This window comes from Physella acuta, unplaced genomic scaffold, assembly GCF_028476545.2.
Source record: "Physella acuta isolate Inbredline_101_S28 unplaced genomic scaffold, ASM2847654v3 ptg001480l, whole genome shotgun sequence".
NCBI classification, from domain to species: domain Eukaryota; kingdom Metazoa; phylum Mollusca; class Gastropoda; family Physidae; genus Physella; species Physella acuta.
The window spans coordinates 880,001-903,878 of record NW_026732995.1 but is presented as its reverse complement, the minus strand read 5'-3'; the positions used below and the strand labels follow the sequence as shown (position 1 = coordinate 903,878).

At 35.4% G+C, this 23,878-nt stretch overlaps 1 protein-coding gene across 2 annotated transcripts in view; it reads right to left on the bottom strand.

Annotated features, from left to right (window-relative positions):
- Window positions 1-23,878, bottom strand: part of LOC131928293 (32 kDa beta-galactoside-binding lectin lec-3) — a 36,104-nt gene that overhangs the window by 5,172 nt on the left and 7,054 nt on the right. For both annotated transcript variants that reach the window (XM_059284282.1, XM_059284283.1), the window contains exons 3-7: window positions 19,123-19,214; window positions 12,454-12,658; window positions 12,257-12,367; window positions 10,687-10,766; window positions 5,456-5,684 (exon numbers count right to left, since the gene is read on the bottom strand). In XM_059284282.1, the coding sequence (XP_059140265.1) occupies window positions 5,456-5,684; window positions 10,687-10,766; window positions 12,257-12,367; window positions 12,454-12,658; window positions 19,123-19,214 (717 nt within the window). The remainder of the gene's footprint in view (window positions 1-5,455; window positions 5,685-10,686; window positions 10,767-12,256; window positions 12,368-12,453; window positions 12,659-19,122; window positions 19,215-23,878) is intronic.

The window sequence follows — 23,878 nt, the reverse complement described above, 5'->3', positions numbered from 1 at the left end:
ATGCATGTTTTGGACTCGGTAGGTATAGAGTCCATACTAGGGTCGGTGAAGTTTTCACCGAGGGTGATTTCAAAGTTAGTACATGCATGTTTTGGAAGTGTTAGGGGCCGAGTCTATACTACGGTGGGATGGTTTTTGTTTTCATCGAGGCCGGTTTCAAAGTTGTTACAGGCATGTTTTGGAATCGATTGGTGTAGAGTTTAAACTAGCGTCGGGGGGAGTATGGGTTTCACCGATGCGTGTTTCAAAGTTGGTACAGGGATGTTTTTGAAGTGATGAGGGAAGAGTTTAAACTAGCGTTGGGGGAGTTTGGGTTTCACCGAGTTGTGTTTCAAAGTTGGTACAGGGATGTTTTTGAAGTGTTAGAGGCCGAGTCTATACTAGAGTGGGAAGGATTTTGTTTTCACCGAGGCAGGTTTCAAACGAGGACCATCCCTGTTTCGGAGTTGATCGGGGTAGAGTTTACACTAGAGTGGGACGGTCTTTTTGTTTTCAACAAGACAGGTTTCAAAATTGGTACATGGATGTTTGGTACAGGACTGTTTTGGAATCGGTGAGGCAAAGTTAAACTAGGGTCAGGGGAGTTTTCAACGAGGTTGGTTTCGAAATTGGGGCATGGATGTTTCGGAGTTGGATGGGAACGTTGTCACTTGTGACAGTAAACGAAGGGGGATAAATGTTTGTCTGTTACTTTGTCCTTTGTCTGTCCAAGGGAATAGTGTGGGTAGTGGTATGGTGTGTTTATCAAGCGGGTGTTTAGGGATAGGGCGAGGGCGGCGGACAAAGTTGTCGATGTAGGTAGGGTGCAAGAGATATTCAACGAGGAGTGGCGTCTACAACTTACATAGCCCAGTCTGTTGGAGTAGTGTCTAGGGGTTGTGATATTAGTTGAATAAATATTTGTCTTTAGGATTGTCATACAGCCTTTGTCTCTTAAATGGAATAGAATGGGTAGTGGTACGGTCTGTGTATCTAGCGGTTGGTATTGAGGTTAGTGTGATGACGCAAGGTTGGATGGGAGAAGGGGAAAGGGGTTGCGGACAAAGGGAAGGGGAAGGGCGAATAGTGATAAAAATAACTCACCCAGCCCCTTAATCAATAAAAATTATTGATTTGTACTTTAGAGTGATTAGATTGAATGATATGTATGCTAATGTCATATGATATTTAGTTTTTACGTCATTATTTTGGTGAACTTTAAATGTAGACATTTTAAACGGTGTGTCATTTGACACGACGTTGTTGTTTTTTAAAACTTGAAGTTTATAATCTTAAGCAAATTTTTACTAAGGTGATCAAAAATTAAGATGACAATGTAAGGTATAGAAAAAGAAAATACATTGAGTGGTAAAAATAAAAACTTGTCATTAGACGTAGTGTATTATGTATAAGTAAACTTGCTTAAAAATTAACGAAGTTCAAGTCAAAAAGAAGTTTGATGAAAACTGTAATACTAAAGCGAACATGGGGAGGTAATCTGCTGCAAGACTAAGATATATATTCGTCTTCCTTCTAGGTTCATTGCCTTTTTTGGTTGAGGTTAAACATCGCCATGTTTTCAAATATCGCGATGTACGTCACGTTCTCTCCCCTCTTACCTAGTAATCGCTTCCTCTACCCATTGTTTACAACACGCTTACAAAGAAAAAATATCCCACCCTCTACTTGAGACATAAAATACAAAAGTGTATTGTGCCTTGTCGTCACAGGAAACAAAAACGGTAGCGTCTAATGTTGTTAACCCTTGTCTTCCTAAATTATTTTTTAACTTGTTAAAGAAATTGACTGTTTAGTTAAGGAATCTGACGCGAATTTTTTTTTTCACAAGGGACGATACTCGTGTGTGTAGACAAGTCTGTTCTAATTTTAGAACAGTTGTCTTTCCTCTCGTTTCTCTATTAGGGAAGCCGTAAGGGGAAGACACGCGACACGTCTTTTAAAATGTAAACAACCGTGCACGGGGTACACTTAAAATAAACCCCGCTGCGAAAATGACAATGGCATGGTGACACTTTTTGGAAAACACGCTTTCATGTAAATAAAATAAGAGTCGCTTTTGTTGTCGCCATGATAATGTATACCTATAAGTTCTCTCCGCCATTACCGACCTAGTATGAATTTCGCGCGCGCGCGCATGTGTGTGTGTGTGTGTGTGTGTTTGTGTGTGTGTGTGTGTGTATGTATATCTCAAAAAAGCGTATCATGTCAACACCTGGGCAACAAGTCATAGTCAAAAAGGCCTAATTCATTACAGATCTATAGGAAATCCCTCTTTACATGTACTTACGTTAGGGGGAGTAAACTCATTTGAATAAAAAAAACGTATTTAAATATATAGAGTTATAGAACCTTAACCCCGCATACCTACGTACCAACGCATCAAGTCGCCCTGTCGCCCATTAAAAAACACGAACCTACCGAGACTTCGTTTCGTCTCAAAACCTGACTTAACGGTGGTTGAAAGAAAATTCCGACCCTTAAATATATTTTTGTTTTCGCTGACCCTCGCTATAAGCGAATAGTTACAACCATTAATCTTTCATACATAGCAAGGGACGGTTCGCAGGACATGTGGAAACAAAATTTTTTTAATTTGATCAAAGAATGACCGGGCGTACGATATGTGAACATAGTTCATGTACAGCTGAAGTCTAATGAAAAAAGCCGAGAGCCGTGACTAATTACAGCACCAGCTGTCGCCACACTTAACGCGGAGAGGGACTTAATGGTTTCGATTAATTACCTGTTGTGATCGCTTCAGTGAGTCCGCTATTAAGCAACCACGGGGAGCGCCGGGGAGGCTCACGGGCGGATCGATAAGTACAAGCTGTCGCTAATAAGTAACAGCTGTGGTTAAATGGATGTTATACACAATGACACTTTCTAGTACACGCTAGTGTTAGTCTTTTATTTCAAACGGCGTACAACAAAGAAATTAAAAGCAAACTAATTAAAATGAATTTCAAACAAATAAATTATACAAAGTAATTAAATTAAACAACAAGTAAACAACAATTAAAAATAAAATTTAAAAATAATAATTTAAAAATTTTTTAAAAATTTAAAAAAATTAAAATCAAATTACGTAACTCGTTAATAATAATTAAACTAATTATAAAATTAAATTAAAAATTTAAAAATTTAAAAAATTAAAATCAAATTACGTAACTCGTTAATAAAAATTACACATAGGTGGACCATCATACTGATGGTCAGTGGGTGCGATCGATATGAACTTGACCCTTGTACGGTGTTTGATAAGAACAAAGGATCGCTGGTGAATCGATACGTGCCGGGTGCCATTAGCGAGTAACAGGTGTTGTTAATCGTTATCTTTAATGAATGTTCTATGTTTGTAACGTTCGTTGTGGTGGAGAATTTAACCTGTTTTTTGTACACGGTCGTTGTAGGGGAGAATTTAAAACATACATACAACAAAATAAACAAACCAACAAATTAAACAACAAAGAAAAGAAATATATCAAATAAATAAATTAAACAAAGTAATTGAAATCAAAGAAATAAAATGAATTTCAAACTAATAATCAAATTAAAATAATTACTAATTATAAAATAAAATTTTAAAAAATTAAAAATTTAAATAAAAATCAAATTAATTAAACTTATTAAAAATAAACAGACAAAACACAAACAAAGTAATTAAAATCAAATTAATTAAAAATCAAACAAATAATCCAATTACGTAACTCGTCAATAAAAATTACAAAACAAAATAAACAAAGTAATTAAATTAAACAACAAGTAAACAAATAAACAAATATAAAATTTAAAATTAAAAAATAATAATTTAAAAAATTTAAAAATTTAAAAAAAAAAAAAAATTAAACTCCAATTACGTAACTCGTTAATAATAATTAAACTAATTAAAATAAGTTAATAATAATTAAACTAATTAAAATAATTAAAATTACAAAATTTAAAAATTTAAAAAAATTTAAAAATTTAAAAAAATTAAAATCCAATCACGTAACTACTCAATAAACATTTTAAAATTACACAATATAAACAAAGTAATTAAAATCAAATTAATTAAAAAACACATTAAAATTACGTAACTAGGTCAAAAATTAATTAAAATTTAAAAAACTCATTAAAACTAATTAAAAAACTCATTAAAATTACGTAACTAGGTCACTGATTACGTCACAAGGTCACCGGTGGTGACCTACTGACCTACTCCGCATCCGCATCCCCCACCCTAGGGTGGGTGAGTATTTTACTATATCTCGTTGTACCAGGCTGTTCACCCACCCTCACCCACCCTCACCCAGGTGGGTGAGTATTTTACTATATCTCATTGTACCAGGCTGCTCACCCACCCTCACCCACCCTCACCCAGTTGGGTGAGTATTTTACTATATGAGGATGTACCTCCACCTCCCCCAGGGAGTATTTTACTATATCTCGTTGTACCAGGCTGCTCACCCACTTACCCAGGTGGGTGAGTATTTTGCTATATGTCATTGTACCAGGCTGGGGGAGTATTTTCCTATATAGCCTTTGTTCCGCATCCGCATCCGCATCCGCATCCTGCTCACCCATTCGCTCCAAAAGGGACCTAATATACTACTCATTAGTGATAAAGCAAAGAAATAACTAAATATGCAAAAATCCGACACATATAATATTACTTAGGTTACCAATACATATTAGAAAAATAAAAACAAAATTATATACATTATATGTCAACACAACACCATATCAAGTGATTAGGTGGCTCAAATGATTCCGTTAAAAAACAGTCTATTCGATGGTATTTTTTGTCTTTTAAAAAAATGATTTATTTTTTTAAATTTTATAATTTTTTGCCAAGAAAAATGTATAAATTCCATAGCGTACGTCTTCTTAGTAGATTTATAGATCTAAATCTTATTTGAATGATATAGTTCATCCCTTTATATTCTAAAATTGGAAGATGTGGGAAGTGCATCTTAGTGAAGATGACGTCATTAGTATTGTGCATCATTTTCGACTTTCGATTTCTAATTCTATTTTTATCGTATAATCAATGACGCCATTAGTGTTGTGTCATTTTCGTAGTTTAAACTTTTTATTAACATTGTTTGATCATGATATATTTCTCATTGTTTCATGTGCCGCCCTTGTTTTTGCCAGTGTTTGCTTTTGTGCTGTTTGTATGTTCTCTAGAGATTTTTTTGTCAGAACTATAAACACTTTTCCGGTTGAATAATTAAATATGTGTTTCTACATTCGAATATGCCCTTACGCTTATTTTTCTTCTTTCAACTAATTTTAGTTTATTCATTTAATACATCCAAAATATTATTTGTAACAAATTTCCGTATCTTTAAGTTCTCCATATATTGCTGAAGATACTGATCATGGGCTTATATATATATATATATATATATATATATATATATATATATATATATATATATATATATATATATATATATATTAGGATACTGACCTCAATATACCCTGGAAGTAATGTAATCTTCAGCTGAAAGGGAATATTGACTTCAAATTTGTGATTCTTGAACACTTCTTCCATGCCCCATTCATTATTAGTCTTGTGGTTTATGACAATAGCATTCCCAGTAAATCGAACATCGAAAGCCATAGTTATATCAGGTATGTTGTCCACTGTTGAGTTTTGTGCGTTCAAGCCAGAACTACATGTCAGGAAAATTGTGAACCTGTTTTCAGAATTATCAAAGTCGATTCTTGAGAAACATTTAATATGAATGTTTTTGCATTTTCAAAAAAAAACAACAAAACTGATACGTTTTACATCGTACTTATGCGTCTGGATTGAAATAATTTTCCATAGTTAAAGAATAATTTATTAAAACCTAAAAAACTAAAAATTAGTTTCAGCATCAACGAAAGAAAAAAAAATCCGCTACACAGAATTGTCAAAATATTTGTATTAAGCTAAAAAATATTATCTAAAAGAACATTTTACTCTTGTTAAAGTATGTTTATCAAAATTTACAAAACTATAAAAAAAAGTTTCAGTATCGGAGAAAGAAAAAACAAACAACAATACAGAATTGTGAAAATATTTATATTTAACTAAAAAGAATGTTTGAAAGCTCATTTTAAATATTAATAAACCGGGAGTGATCTCCCCTAAACTTTATCGAATATTCTAATATAACACTACGGGGGATGGCAACTCGGGACATAATACAATATTTTTATTCCATTTTTAATTACTTAAACTTGTTATAATAGAATAGAATCTCATTAAACAAAAGAATTGCACGCCAAGTGAACGCCAAATAAAATGTGCATAATAGTGCGGGATATTATTAGTACTTTACAAATTTACATGCGTTTTTTTTTTTGAGAAATCGGAAACATCGTAAATTACTTCTTTCGGTCGACGGAAATTACTCAAAATTTGATAGCAGGCAGAGAATTAGATGTTATACTAACATGTGAAATTTCATTTATCTATCTGATATAGTACTCAAGTTATAGGCTTTTGAAAAATTCCACGCAAAAAGTACCCCTTCCGGTTATCAGAAATCGCTCAAAAGTTGATACGGATCTACGATTTTGATAAAATACATATATATGAAATTTCATCAACCTAGCTGTAACAGTACTCAAGTTATCGTGTTTACACACACCACACACACACACACACACACACACACACACACACACACACACACACACACACACACACACACACACACACACACACACACACACACACACAGACATATGGACAAGATGCAAAACTAGTTTTTTCCGACTCAGGGAGCCCTAAAACATCGAGATTTCCAAAAATCTCTACTTTTTTGTACGATTGCAAGACTTTCTCTATACTTCGTACTTCGTATATACGAGAAAGTAATAAACCTGGAGTGATCTCCCCTAAACTTTCTCGAATATTCTTATATAACTCAGGATATAGACATGATTTTTAATTATATTAATTACGAGAAAAATGGCCCGTTGAGGAAGGATACACCGGGCGCTAGGTTGATAGTGCTGTCTCTTTTCTCTAAACTAAAACCAACCCACCCCCCCCACACACACCACCCCCCACCCCCACGCCTCCCACCCCCACCCACCCCACCCACCACCCCCCAAAACCCACTCCACCCCCACCCACCCACCCCCACCCCCACCCCCATAAAAACATGTCTACCGTCCCACGAAATATAATTATATACTTTTTCCAGTGTCCGCCCCCTCCCCAAAAATTCTACCCCCGCCCCGAAAATTTCAAGTACCCCCACCCCTCTCCGGGGAGGAAAAAGTCTGAAAGAAACACTGGTGTCGCGCTTAGCCACTACGCGAAGAATTGCATTAAAGAAATTGCGAGAAAACCACTTTTTAGATTAGACACATTAATTAGGCGGTAATTTTATTATAGAGTATCGATGAATAAATTTCTTTTGAGTTGGGGAGGGGGGGGGGGCTCAGACGTTCTTACGCGGGGGGTGGGGCTTCGCCCCTACCCGAAGAATTGTATGCAAGAAACTCTTCACGCAAACCATTTAGATTAGACAACATTTCCTTTTTATTCAATGTTTACGCGATAATCAATGACGTCATTATATTACTGTGTGCACTTTCCGCCTTGAGATTATTTTCAACTCTATGCTAAATGTGTCGACGTCATACTTCGTTTTTCGAATTACTATGCAGGTTTTTATTTTGCTTGTGTTTTCTCTATAGCGTTCTTGTCAGATAGAATTTTTGCTTATGTTTTCTCTAGAGCGTTCTTGTCAGACAGAGCGTTCTTGTCAGATAGATACATAGATACACAGACAGCGAAACTATTAGTATTAACGAGAAAAATGGCCCGTTGAGGAAGGATACACCGGGCGCTAGGTTGATAGTGCTGTTTCTTTTCTCTAAACTAAAACCAACCCACCCCCCCCCCCCACACACCACCTCCACCCCCCACCCCCCCAAAACACACCACCCCCCACCCCCAACCCCCCCCCCACCCCCACCCCCCAAAAAACATGTCTACCGTCCCATTCAACGAAATATAATTATATACTTTTTCCAGTGTCCGCCCCCTCCCAGAAAATTCAACACCCGCCCCCGAAAATTTCAAGTACCCCCACCCCTCTCCGGGGAGGAAAAAGTCTAAATTAAACCCCCCCACTCACCCCACCCCCCACACACCACCCCCCCACCCCCCACCCACCCCCCCCCTAAAAAACATGTCTACCGTCCCATTCAACGAAATATAATTATATACTTTTTCCAGTGTCCGCCCCCTCCCCGAAAATTCTACACCCGCCCCCGAAAATTTCAAGTACCCCCACCCCTCTCCGGGGAGGAAAAAGTCTAAATTAAACCCCCCCACACACCACCCCCCACCCCCCACCCACCCCCCCCCCCCCTAAAAAAACATGTCTACCGTCCCATTCAACGAAATATAATTATATACTTTTTCCAGTGTCCGCCCCTCCCCGAAAATTCTACACCCGCCCCCGAAAATTTCAAGTACCCCCACCCCTCTCCGGGGAGGAAAAAGTCTAAATTAAAACCACCCCCCACTCACCCCCCCCCCCCACACACACACCACCCCCCCCCCACCCCCTCTAAAAAAAACATGTCGACCGTCCCATTCAACGAAATATAATTATATACTTTTTCCAGTGTCCGCCCCTCCCCAAAAATTCTACACCCGCCCCCGAAAATTCCAAGTACCCCCACCCCTCTCCGGGGAGGAAAAAGTCTCAAAGAAACACTCGTGTCGCGCTTAGCCACTACCCGAAGAATTGCATTAAAGAAATTGCAAGAAAACCACTTTTTAGATTAGACACATTAATTAGGCGGTAATTTTATTATAGAGTATCGATGAAGAAATTTCTTTTGAGTTGGGGAGGGGGGGGGGGGGGGCTCAGACGTTCTTACGCGTGGGGTGGGGCTTCGCCCCTACCCGAAGAATTGTATGCAAGAAACTCTTCACGCAAACCATTTAGATTAGACAACATTTCCTTTGTATTCAATGTTTACGCGATAATCAATGACGTCATTATATTACTGTGTGCACTTTCCGCCTTGAGATTATTTTCAACTACATGCTAAATGTGTCGACGTCATACTTCGTCTTTCGAAATACTATGCATGTTTTTAATTTGCTTGTGTTTTCTCTATAGCGTTCTTCTCAGATAGAATTTTTGCTTATGTTTTCTCTAGAGCGTTCTTGTCAGACAGAGCGTTCTTGTCAGATAGATACATACACAGACAGCGAAACTATTATTATAGATATTTTTAAAAATAGAATAGAATCTCGTAGAAAATAAATTGCGCACCAAGCGAACGCCAAAACAAAATGTGCATAATAGTGCGGAATAGTATTAGTACTTTATAAATTTACATGCGTTTTTTGAGAAATCGGAAATGGCGTAAATTACTACTTACGGTCAACGGAAATTACTCAAAATTTGAAAAAGTACCGGTTATAGGAAATCGCTCAAAAGTTAATTAGGATCTAAGATTTTGATAAGATACTTATATATGAAATTTCATCAACCTAGCTGTAACGACACTCAAGTTATAGTGTTTACACATACACATACACACACAGACACACACACACAGACATACGGACAAGATTGCAAAATTATGTTTTTCCGTATCAGTGAGGTGTAAAACGTCGAGATTTGCAAAAATCTCGATTTTCTTTGCACGATTACAAGACTTTCTCTATACTTCGTATATACGAGAAAGTAAAAAAGTAGCTGGTAGAAACTTGTGAACATATTTTAATACAAAAATATGTTATTTCTGAATCAACACCCCTCCCTTAATTAACGTTGGATATCAATTTAAAGATCTACATCCGATTTATTAGAACTATTTCCAAAACCTGAACTCAATCAACAGAACACACACAGAGCAATGAACAAAATATCTGTTTAAAGCATTCGCATTAATTAATTTTTGTAAGCTTTAATCCTCCCCCAATATTAAAAAAAAACTTTTATAGACTTTAGAGCCTATGTAAGTCATAGGGAAAAATAAACGTTAAAAATGAAACATATAGCGTTTATTTTAAATGAAATCAAATGTATATGATAAATTAGCGACACTGCTTATTAATCTTTTTTGTTGTGTTCAGGTTCAGGTTTATCTTGTGGTTCCTGTAAACTGTTAAAGTCCAAGTTCCTTGTGGTAAAAGGTTAAGGTTAGAGCCGATGCTAAGTTTGAGGTTAAGCTTTCAGATGTAAAAAAAAAGTAAAGTTTCCCTTTCAAACCTGACGGTATATGGGGCAAGTGAGGTAGAGTTCACTTGTTTCTGTGACCTCGGCATATGAAGAGATAGTGTGGTCAGCACTATGCCCAGCCGCCGTTCCTTTCCCTAACGTGAGTTAAATACCCATCAGAGTTGGGTGGACTCAGGGACGGTTTACTGACTTGAACCCGAATTCGAACTCGAGACTTACGGGTTAGCAGTCCAGCTCTCTACCGATAGACAACTTCGTCCCACAAGCTTTCAGATGAGGTTAAGGTTAAACTTTCAGCAAAGTTTTAGTTTTGTCAGCATAGTGCTCGTCTAAGTTTTTCCTCAACGTGCTAATTATTTATTCTTTTTTAAAATAATTTTCAGCATATAAAATTAAGAGAATATTTTTAAAGAATTCCTTAAAGTTGGCTAAAAAATATAATATTGCCCTTTAAAAGCAAATCATGAAGAAGAAAAAATGCATATACCTTTCTGTGTTTTTAGTTGGGAATCCATTGACGATGATCATTTCTCCAGCTGGGTCTACCTCAAGTTGAACCACCTTTGGCTATTTAATAAGAACTTACTGATTAGAGTTTGCTAATATTAATATTTTCCAAATCATGTTTTATCGGAAAACTATCATTATTTTCCCGCATTTTTTTCTCAGCATATATATATATATATATATATATATATATATATATATATATATATATATATATATATATATATATATATATATATATATATATATATATATATATATATATATATATATACACATAATTTTTATGAAAGCCCTTTCAGTTCTAATAACCTTGCGAGTTATAAGTTTGCGAATATTCCATCAAATTATGGGTACAATAAAAGTACCCCATTGTATAAATTAAAAAAAAAAAGCATTTAACATAACAGCCAATCACATATTAATTAATTATTCAATTTCTCAACTTTTTTGAAAACCTAAGCGAAGCTAGGCAGTATGCTTAGTTATTTAATAAATAAAAAAGAAGTAGGCTTTTTAGTGTTAACAAAGTACCAACTGAGTACAACAAATGTAACGAAAAGTAGGTCAGGAAAATAACATATCTGTGTAATTTGTAAAGCCGATTGTAAGCCTTTGGGTGTTTCCAAGATGATTGAAAATCCGCTTATCAAATACATACGAAATTCAGCTTACCAATTATGTCAAATGCAATATGATGACGGATTATAAAACGTTTAGTAGAAATCTTGTAAAATTGAGATGATTTTTTTTAATTAACAGGGTCACAAAAATGGTATTTTAAACACAAAAAGGGTTTTCATTCTCCTTCTTCTTCGTTCCTATTTTTTTTTCCAATAAGTCTATTATTTTCATACTATACAATTGAATTAGAAAATAGTTAAATCGGCCCATAAATTCTTATTCGTGCCTTAAAAACAACATATATGTATATATATATATATATATATATATATATATATATATATATATATATATATATATATATATATATACCTAAATATATATATAAATATATAAATATATATATATATATATATATATATATATATATATATAATCAGAGCTAAATTCTTCTTTTAATAAAAAAAAAAGGATTTTGTTCAACTTACCGGGGAACGATACTACAATTGTTGAAATCAATTTAAAAAATCGTGTTAGTACGTATTTATTAACATACAGAAGACATTATAATAAGATATAACAAAGTTTATTATATAAAAATTGTCGTATATAATATGTAATCTTGCTTTAAAATATAGTATACTTTTTATCGAAAACAATATTTCCTTGGTATACCTTCTTTAGGCGTGTTATACTGTAAAGATTTATGCAGCTGTCATATTTACATTTTGTAACAATAATTTGGAACAACCCTCATTTTTCAAATATTCAGTGACTCCACATTTTTTAGTAATTTTTATATTAATGTATCTATTACTTAAACATTTATATTTAACAGATAACATCAACCATCAAAGTTTCTCGAATGACTCCATTTCTTCTCCACACATAAAGCATACATACACTTATAGACAAACACAACGAACCGAGTAGAAAATCCTCTTGATGTCAACATTACCATCAACATGTATGTAGTGGATTAGATCTTTGGACATCTGGAGATTAAAATCTCTAAAAAACACTTCGTTGATGGACAGCTAAAAATAAAATTTATTTAAATAATTTCAAAACTTAAAAAATAATTACTAGAGGCCCATTAATATTTTTTGTAAAATCTACATACCTTAAACAAATTATTCAATAGAGCTATCTTGAACTCAAAGTCTTTCCCTCGGACAAATGGGATTGTTTCTACTCTATCTTTCTCATCCGACCAAAGTCCGTCCTTTTGGTAGGTTATCTCCACATAATTTTGGTTAAAGTCAACGTAAACTTGTAGAGGTATATTCTCTGAATAATATTCATTGTCAGAGAGGCTCACCATAAAGCTTCAAGAAATATAAACACATTTTCTCTAGCATGAGTAAGAAACATTTTAAAAATGTGGTTATAGTGTTATAGCAAAAGCTGTCTACCACAACAAAGTACAAAATATAAGCAGGCCAGCCTGGGTGCGAAATGCTAATAAAGAATGAACTAGGCGTAACATTTGACCCCCCAACCCCTCCGCACCCGATGACATATAAATAGAAGAATAATAATCTTTAAATCTTTAAATCTTGATCATATATTTGTTTATGTTCTAATAACACTTTCTACTAAGTCAAATTTTTAATTCTTTGTCTGTTGTGACATTGAAGCTTAGTTTAACCAGCATTTCTTTTATGTTCTAAAAACACTTTCTACTAAGTCAAATTTCAATACTGTGTCTCTAGTGACATTGAAAGCTTAGTTTAACCAGCAGCTTCCGAATTGCCTGCGTACTCTCAATATAGCTATTGTCATTTTAAAAACTTTTCGGTGGAATTTCATGATCCTGTCCATTGCAAAAATGAAGGAAAGTAAATCAATAGCAAATTATTAATACTAATAGTTTCGCTGTCTGTCTATGCATCTATCTGACAAGAAGGCTGTAGAGAAAACACAAGCAAAATAAAAACATGCATAGTAATTCGAAAGACGAAGTATGACGTCGACACATTTAGCACAGAGTAGAAAATAATCTCAAGCCGGATAGTGCACACATTAGTATGACGTCATTGATTATCGAGTAAACATTCAATACAAAGGCAATTTGGTCTAATCTAAGTGGTTTGCGTGAAGAGTTTCTTTCATACAATTCTTCGGGTAGGGGCGAAGCCCCACCCCCGCGTAAGAACGTCTGAGCCCCCCCCCCCCCCTCCCCAACTCAAAAGAAATTTCCTCATCGATACTCTATAATAAAATTACCGTCTAATTAATGTGTCTAATCTAAAAAGTAGTTTTCTTGCAATGGGACGGTAGACATGTTTTTTTTGGGGGGTGAAGCGGTGTGTGGAGGGGGTGGTGTGTGTGGGGGTGGTGTGTGGGGGTGGGGGGTGGGGGGGGGTGTGTGTGGGGGGGGGGTGGGGGGGGTGGGGTTGGGGGTGGTGTGTGGGGGGGGTGGGTTGGTTTTAGTTTAGAGAAAAGAGACAGCACTGTCAGCCTAGCGCCCGTTGTACCCTTCCTCAACGGGCCATTTTTCTCGTTAATACTAATAGTTTCGCTGTCTGTCTATCTATCTATCTGAAAAGAACGCTCTAGAGAAAACACAAGGAAAATAAAAACATGCATAGTAATTCGAAAGACGAAGTATGACGTCGACACATTTAGCACAGAGTAGAAAATAATCTCAAGCCGGATAGTGCACACATTAGTATGACGTCATTGATTATCGAGTAAACATTCAATACAAAGGCAATTTGGTCTAATCTAAGTGGTTTGCGTGAAGAGTTTCTTTCATACAATTCTTCGGGTAGGGGCGAAGCCCCACCCCCGCGTAAGAACGTCTGAGCCCCCCCCCCCTCCCCAACTCAAAAGAAATTTCCTCATCGATACTCTATAATAAAATTACCGTCTAATTAATGTGTCTAATCTAAAAAGTAGTTTTCTTGCAATGGGACGGTAGACATGTTTTTTTTGGGGGGGAAGCGGTGTGTGGAGGGGGTGGTGTGTGTGGGGGTGGTGTGTGGGGGGTGGGGGGGGGGGGGGGGGGGTGGTGTGTGTGGGGGGGGGGGTGGGGGGGGTGGGGTTGGGGGGTGGTGTGTGGGGGGGGTGGGTTGGTTTTAGTTTAGAGAAAAGAGACAGCACTGTCAGCCTAGCGCCCGTTGTACCCTTCCTCAACGGGCCATTTTTCTCGTTAATACTAATAGTTTCGCTGTCTGTCTATCTATCTATCTGAAAAGAACGCTCTAGAGAAAACACAAGGAAAATAAAAGCATGCATAGTAATTCGATAAACGAAGTATGACGTCGACACATTTAGCACAGAGTAGAATAAAATACTTAAAAAAAACTTTTTAAAAAACCACGTTTTTCTTGTGGACTAAAAAGTAGAAAATAACTATTTACATACATTTGATGACAAAAAACGTGGGTACGTTCACCATCAAATTTCCCGACCCATCTGCCCGACCCACGTTTTTTGTCATCAAATGTATGTAAATAGTTATTTTCTACTTTTTAGTCCACAAGAAAAACGTGGTTTTTTAAAAAGTTTTTTTTAAGTATTTTATTTTCTCCTTTTTAGTCCGTTGCTACACATGAAAAACGTGGTTTTTAAAAAAGTTTTTTATATAGTTTATTTTCTACTTTATCTAATGACTTGATTAAGTATGAATTGACTAAGTGTTTATAAATACACGGACTAAAAAAATCTTGAGCGATCAGGATTCGAACCTGGGTTGTCGCGGCCACAACGCGAAGTACTAACCACTATACGATCACGGCCAGCGCGCTCACATCGATTGGGGCCGAAGTAACTGTGTCAACAAGCCTCCAGTCTTGTCGGTATCTTTAGAAATCATGTCCTCAATTTTATGGTCCTTTGGGCGTAATTAAATTAAGCTAATTACGGTCTCTAATTGCTAGTTTTTATGATTGCATCTGAAATTGTTAGGCGAAAGTAACCTGCATGCCAAATTTCAGATCTATAGAGCAATCAGAAGTGGGCTAATTTTCGATGTCAATTTTAACAACAAACACATCCACGCGAAGCTGAGTTAATAAAAACGTGTTAAAAAATAATCTCAAGCCGGATAGTGCACACATTAATATGACGTCATTGATTATCGAGTAAACATTCAATACAAAGGCAATTTGGTCTAATCTAAGTGGTTTGCGTGAAGAGTTTCTTTCATACAATTCTTCGGGTAGGGGCGAAGCCCCACCCCCGCGTAAGAACGTCTGAGCCCCCCCCCCCTCCCCAACTCAAAAGAAATTTCCTCATCGATACTCTATAATAAAATTACCGCCTAATTAATGTGTCTAATCTAAAAAGTGGTTTTCTTGCAATTTCTTTAATGCAATTCTTCGCGTAGTGGCTATGCGCGACACCAGTGTTTCTTTCAGACTTTTTCCTCCACGGAGAGGGGTGAGGGTACTTGAAATTTTCGGGGGCGGGGGTAGAATTTTCGGGGAGGGGGCGGACACTGGAAAAAGTATATAATTATATTTCGTTGAATGGGACGGTAGACATGTTTGTTTTAGGGGGGGGGGGGGTGGGGGGTGGTGTGTGTGGGGGGTGGGGGGTGGTTTTAATTTAGACTTTTTCCTCCCCGGAGAGGGGTGGGGGTACTTGAAATTTTCGGTGGCGGGGGTAGAATTTTCGGGGAGGGGGCGGACACTGGAAAAAGTATATAATTATATTTCGTTGAATGGGACACCAGTGTTTCTTTCAGACTTTTTCATCCCCGGAGGGGGGGACTTTTTCTAATCTAAAAAGTGTTTAGCTTGCACAGTTTTTTTTCATGCATCTCTTCCGGTAGGGGCGAAGCACCGCAGAGGTTCTTCCTTTAGTTTGTATGATCTACAAATGCGACCAGTGTTTCTTTCAGACTTTTTCCTCCCCGGGGAGGGGTGGGGGTACTTGAATTTTTTGGGGGGCGGGGGTAGAATTTCCTGGGAGGGGGCGGACACTGGAAAAAGTATATAATTATATTTCGTTGAATGGGACGGTAGACATGTTTTGGGGTGTGTGTGGAGGGGGGGGGGGGGGGCGGAGCCCCCTCCTCCCAAGTAGAGTTGCCTAAAAGAAACTCTAAATGCGACTTTCGTCATGAATGAGATTAGGTGCATGGTTTAGGGATATGCCTATGACTATATTTTGTATAAATTAAAGTACCGATTCTGGATAAAAATCCGTTTTCAATGTCATTTTTCGTTTCCGTTTAAATTGAATTAAAGTGGTGATTTTGGTTTTGGTTTTAGTTTAGAGAAAATAGACATCACTATCAACCTAGCGCCCGTTGTATCCTTCCTCAACGGGCCATTTTTCTCGTCTATAATAATAGTTTCGCTGACTGTCTATCTATCTATCTGTGTATCTATCTATTTATGTATCTGACAAGAACGCTATAGAGAAAATACAAGCAAAATAAAAACTTTCATAGTAAAAGGAAAACGAAACATGACGTCACATTGAGCATATTGTAGAAAATAGTATCAAGCCGGAGAGTGCACACAGTAATCTGACGTCATTAATTCTAGAGTAAACATTGAATTTAATTAATGTGTCTAATGTTATAAGTGTTTTGCGTGAAGAGTTTCTCTTCTGGTAGGGGCAAAGCCCCTTTTACCCCCCCCCCCCTCCCCACGGTAGAACGTCTATTTCCCCCTCACCCCCCCACCGACGGTAGAACGTCTAATCCCCCCCCCCCCTCCCAAAAAGGCATAATATAATTCATAGAGAAAATTTATACTTTTACCAGTGTCGTCCTTCCCCGACCCGTCGAAATTTATTCGCCCATGCAAAAATTCAAGTGCCTCCCCCCCCCCGGAAAAAGCCTGAAACGAACACTGTAGGAAACAGGTCTATATTATAGAAGTGGGCTCTACCTTCAGTTTGTATGAGCTACAAATGCGACCAGTGTTTCTTTCACAGTTATTCCTCCCCAGAAGGGGGAGGGGTTCTTGAAATATTCGGGGGTGAGGGTGGACTAAATTTTTTGGAAGGGGGCGGACACATGTAAAAATATGTTTTTTTTTTAAAATAAAAAGTATATTTTGTTGAATGGGACGATAGACGTGCTTTATAGTGTGTGTGTAGGGAGGGGGGGGGGTGCTCGGGGCAGAGCCCCCCCCCCCCACCTAAATGCGACTTTTTTTTGTGTTTGAGATTAGGTGCAAGGTTTAGGGATTTGACTTCGACTGTGTTTAGTATCAATGTGCAGTAACTACGTGTAGATCAAGCTTAAATCCGGTTAAAATGCAGATTCTGGATAAAAATCCATTTTCAATGACATTTTTCGTTTCCGGTAAAATTTGAAGTTTAGGTGGTGATTTTTTTTTTATTTTCGTTTTTTTTTTTTTTTAATTTCGAGTTAATGAAAAAAGACACCACTATCAGCCTAGCGCCCGTTGTATCTCTCCGTCAACGGGCCATTTATCTTGTTTGAAAGATTTTTTTAACCTTTTCAAATTTACTGTGGCGTGAATTCTTAATAAAACCCCGCAATATTTGAGCAGCTTTTAAAAGAACCTAATCTAGTTTTTAAGCGTTCGTAACATGTTTAAATGCTTCTTGTAGACGATATAGATGAGGAATAAAGCTTCAATTACCCTAATACTAATATCGAGGCAGTGGGATCATGTATTACGCACCAATATATATATATATATATATATATATATATATATATATATATATATATATATATATATATATATATATATATATATATATATATATATATATATAAGTTGAATTTGTTGATATATTAACTGGAAAAACGTATATGTTAATCATATTCAAACGTTAAGAGGGGTAGGAAGAAGGCATTGTTAATGAAATAGAAACGTAGACATAAAGTATTATATCAATGTCAAAGCTCGACACAGGTTTTCACACGTTAACATAGCTAATAAGAGACATTTAAATGATGAAAAATCCGGCACTTAGTATTTCGCACTCGGCATTAGCTTTTGGCTGATAATACTAGAGGTCGTTAGGAAAATTAAATTTATTCTCGTTTAATAGAGAACACTTTGGGGCCTTCTAAAAATAGGGCTCCGGGTTGCAGCACTGTCATGTAAAGTACCATTTGCTGCCGGAATGTTGATTTTACATACCGTTTCAGAACGCTCCCCCCCCCCCCCCACCACCACTTTAAAGGAAAAAGACGAAAAGAAAGTGAAATAAAAACAATAATAGGCATGAAAAAATCTATGTAATCATACTAACTTTAAAAAAAAAACTTGCAAAAAAATATGGCAAGCGATAAAATTATAGTTACATTGTAAAAATTAAAGCTGTTTTGGGAACCATAGATTACACTAATTTTTTATATTTTTGTATCGAATATAGGCCAATGAAAATCCGTTTAGAATCATTTTATGAATTCAAATATTTTCAAAAACTGCCCTCAACCTCTCCTTGAAGTCTACCGGAATGGACAGGGAGAGTAAAACAATAAAAGTTAAAACAATTATTTTCAATGATACAATACACAATTGTGATCTATGCTATATGGCGTTGAATTGTAATTATATTAAACAATAAAGCATCCCCAATCACCACAACACCCTGGCTCTACTAATTCAAATTAAAAATAAGAATGTTTGCCAAATTACTATTAGATCTATATCATTAGTAATTATTTCTTTGACCATTTCTAGCCTTAATGAAACCGGAAGTAATTTCGTACTTATTACACAAATGTTATAAAATAACAATTTTGGTTGAAAAATATATTTTTTTGAACAAAGATGATTAAATTAACTAGTCTTCTTTGCTACTGAGTACCTTTATCAGTTTTTAGATATTATATCTTGCTTACTTTTGGGAAGTCTGAGGAACGAAGGCTTCAACAATAATGGTCTTCTGGTCATCTATCGGGTACTTAATTTTCTCAGAGTATGATAGCATCGACTGGAAAAATAAATAAAATTTATATTAGAGGAAACATGATTGTATGGGGCATTTTTACTTTCTCGTATATACGAAGTATAGAGAAAGTCTTGTAATCGTGCAAAAAAAAATCGAGATTTTTACAAATCTCGACGTTTTACACCTCACTGATACGGAAAAACATAATTTTGCAATCTTGTTATGTTTACATTTGTTTACGTCCATATTAATTTTCATGTTTACTTTCTCGTATATACGAAGTATAGAGAAAGTCTTGTAATCGTGCAAAAACAAAAATTTTACACCTCACTGATACGGAAAAACATAATTTTGCAATCTTGTCCGTATGTCTGTGTGTGTGTGTGTCTGTGTGTGTGTGTGTGTGTGTGTGTGTGTGTAAACACGATAACTTGAGTACCGTTACAGCTAGGTTGATGAAATTTTGTATATAAGTATTTTATCAACATCGTAGATAACTGGAAGTGGTACTTTTTCTACTTTGAATTTTTCACAAGCCTTTAACTTGAGTAATATTTCAGATAAATACATGAAATTTTACATGTAAGTGAAAGATCTAATTCTCTACCTTCTGTCAAATTTTGAGTAATTTCCGTTGACCGGAAGTACTAATTTACGCTATTTCCGATTTCTCTAAAAACGCATGTAAATGTATAAAGTACTAATAATATTGCGCACTGTTATGCACATTTCATATGGCGTTCACTTGGTGTGCAATTCTTTTTTCTACGAGATTTTATTCTATTTTAAAAACTTTAAGTATTTAATATGGAGTTCCCATCCCCTGCTGTTTTATATAAGAACTAGCCATCGGTACCCGTTTCACGTGAATTATAGGCCTATATATTTTAAAACATTGAACTTGTTTGAGAAAAATAATATATAAAATAGTTATTGGTCAAAACGCAATGTGCAGTACCACACGCTGAACGATATTAGTGACAAAGCAAAGAAATAACTAATTAGCTAAAAAATTCGATACATTTAACATAACACAGGCACACACTGATTAAGTGGCTTAAATGATTCCGTTAAAACTCGGCTATTCCATGGTATTCTTCTTGTTTTTTTTTTCCATGGTATTCTTCTTGTTTTTAAAGTGTTTTATTTTTATTAGGTTTTTATGTATAAATCTATAGATTTAAATGAAATAGTTCATTCCTTCATCGGTAAAAGATTTCTTTTAAAAACCCGGCTGTTCAATGGTAGTTATCAAGATCTTAGCGTCTACGCCTAGTTTTTCCGTAGATCTAGTCTAGATCTAGAATCAAGATCTAGATCTATATCTAGAATCCAATTAGATAAAGTAAAAACTTATAAAAGTTTAGGGCGAGAAAATCATTTCATAGCGTACGTAGCACTAAATCACATTTGAATGAAATAGTTCATTTCTTTATTTTATTCTAAACTCGGAAGATGACGTCATTAGTTTTGTGCTCTTTTTTAGTGTAAACATAAGTGACGTCATTGTTAAAAGCGCTCTTGTCCCAACTATAAACACTTTTCCGGTTGCACAATTAAAATTGTTTTTCTACATTCGAATACGCCTTTATTTTTTTATTTTCCTTCTTTAAATAAAATGTTGGTTATACATTTAAAACATCTACCATATTATTTTCAACAAAATTCCGTATCAAATTCTACATATATCGCTGAAGATTCTGATGTGATATCCGGCGAAAATATTTTGCGGACAGAGAGAGAGAGAAGTGCGCATATGGACTTTTATATATTAGGATATTCGAGAAAGTTTAGAGGAGATCACTCCCGGTTTATTAGTTCAAGATCAAGCTCGTGTTTCTAATTATACAAAGTGGTTTGTTTCATTTGGCGTCACCGTATGTTAAGTCAAACTGTTTTCCATATATATATATATATATATATATATATATATATATATATATATATATATATATACATTTAAATAACCCTAATGATAGTTTAACTATTCTGTCACTCTGTCTGTCACTCTATCTTTCACTGTATATGTTGTAAACGCTATACTATCCAAGCAAAGTAAAAACTTTTACAGTCAGACGAAAAACGAAACGTGACGTCACAGGGAACATACAGTAGGAAATATTCTAAATCTGGAAAAGTGCACACTATAATATGGCGTCATTGATTCTAGAGTAAACATAGAATTAAAAAGCCATTGCCCAAAAAATACATAATAATAAGACGTCATCGATACTTGATAATAGGACACAAACATTACCACCTCATTTATTTCTCTAATCTTAAAAGGGGTCTGCGTGCAGAGTTTAGGGGCATGACTACGACTATATTTAGTATCAATGTGTAGTAACTACGCATAGATCAAGCTTAAATCCGGTCAAAATGCCGATTCTGGATAAAAATCGTTTCCGGTTTAATTCGAAGTTGAGGTGGTGATTTTGGTTTTGTTTTCGGTTTAGAAGAAAAAGACAACACTATAAACCTAGCGGCCGTTGTATTTTTCCCTCAACGGACCATATATATATATATATATATATATATATATATATATATATATATATATATATATATATATATCACACACGTACATTTGTAAGTCTGTGTATACGCTTAACTTTTTGTCGAATGACGCTAATTTGTGCAAACATAATATTAATGCACCTATTGAAAGCATTTAGGCGCCTAACTCTAACAGTTATTAATGCAGGTGAAAAAAATCATTGCATTTGTAGTAAATAATTAAATTTGGGGTCACTCCCCACTCCCTCAGATGTGGTTTGATGTGTCAGTTACTACAATTCTCAGAAAAACCTTTTACTTCGGCAAATTCTAAATGTTTAGTTGGTGTGTCTCCCTCCCCCCCCCCCCCCCATCCTCCACCCGGTGATTGCTTTAAACTACCTACACGATCATATCAAATAAATAAATTATTAATTAGTGAAAAAGTCTTTTAATATGGAAATTGACAAATCCCAACAAGGGTGGTGGGGGGGGGGGGGGTTGACACCATAACTTAAACCTGCTAACGATAAAGAAAACATTACAACATCCATCTGTATTTATTACTGACTATAGATGAAAAGTGTGGGCCATTTTATTATCTACTGGATACCTTTACTAATATTTAGAAAGAGACCGACGCTTTTCTTTATAGTTATTTAAATAGTAATGTATTATTCCGTATTTAAAGAAAATAATTTATTTTCTACTTTTTAGTGCAATTTTACATAAAAGTTTGTTATTAAGACGTTTTTAAGGTGGGTTTTTTTCTTCACTATAATATTGTACTTTCTCTTATACAGGGTATAGAGGAAATATTGTCATCGTACACAAAAATCACATGAAATTTTGACAGTTTTCATCGTTTTACACCTCAGTACTTCATCACATACGGAGCATAGGGGACTTTTTTAATCGGGCAAAAATAATAAATGCAGATTGATCAAAATTTTGGCGTTCTACGCGTAATTGAGTCGGGAAAACTGGGCTTTGCAGTTCTGTCCGTATGTCTGAGTGTGTGTGTATGTGTGTCTGTAACACGATAACTTGAGTACCGTTATAGCTAGGTTGATGAAAATTTATGTACATGTATTATATCAAATTTGTAGTTTTGTATCAAATTTTTCAGCGAATTTCGCTAACCGGAATTTGAACTTATTCTACTTTCAATATTACAAAAGCCTATAACTATATAAAATAAACCGGGAGTAATCTCCCCTAAACTTTGTCGAATATTCTTATATAACACTACGTGGGATGGCAACTCGGAATATAGACATGATTTTTAATTACTTAAACTTTTAAAAATTTCATAAAAAACGTTTTAATAGCAAGCTTTTATGTATTAATGCACTAAAAATAGAAAATAAATTATAGACTACCATTTAAATAACTATAAAGAAAAGCGTGGGTCACTTTAGTATCTATTGGATACCTTTATTAATGTTAAGGAAGAGATCCACACTTTTCTTTATAGTTATTTAAATAGTAGTGTATAATTTATTTTCTACTTTTTAGTGCATCAATATATAAAAGATTGCTATTAAAACGTTTTTTGTGACATTTTTGTTTAGTGCATTACATGTTTTTATTTATAATAGAGTTTCATGAGTAAAAACCATTGCGCGCCAACTGAACGTGATAGCGCAGCTATTGAACGTGATGACGTGTGGTTGGATAGACATGCCTACTAATTCGGTCCAAATTTTAATTAATTCATAAAAAATTATTTAGGTATCCAATTAAGTCAAATTTAATTTCAGATTGCATTGTCTTCATGTCTTGACCCACGTGCTAACTGTGAATCGTATAGGTCAAGTAGAAGTGTCTGAATTTTCACTCCGGCGTTTCGATCTAGACAGACTGACGACAGAGGAAGCAAGTTAAATAAAAGCTTGTTAAAATAGAATAGAATCTAGTAGATAAAAGAATTGCGCACCAAGTGAACGCCAAAACAAAATGTGCATAATAGTGTGGAATATTACTAGTTTTTTATAAATTTATATGCGTTTTGTTTTTTGAGAAATCGGAAATAGTGTAAATTACTAATTCCGTTCAACGGATTAGATCTTTTACTTACATGTGAAATTTCATTTATCTATCTGAAAAAGTACACAAGTTATAGGCTTTAGAAAATTCAAAGTTAAAAAAGTACCACTTCCGGTTATCGGAAATCGCTCAAAAGTTGATACGGATCTACGATTTTGATA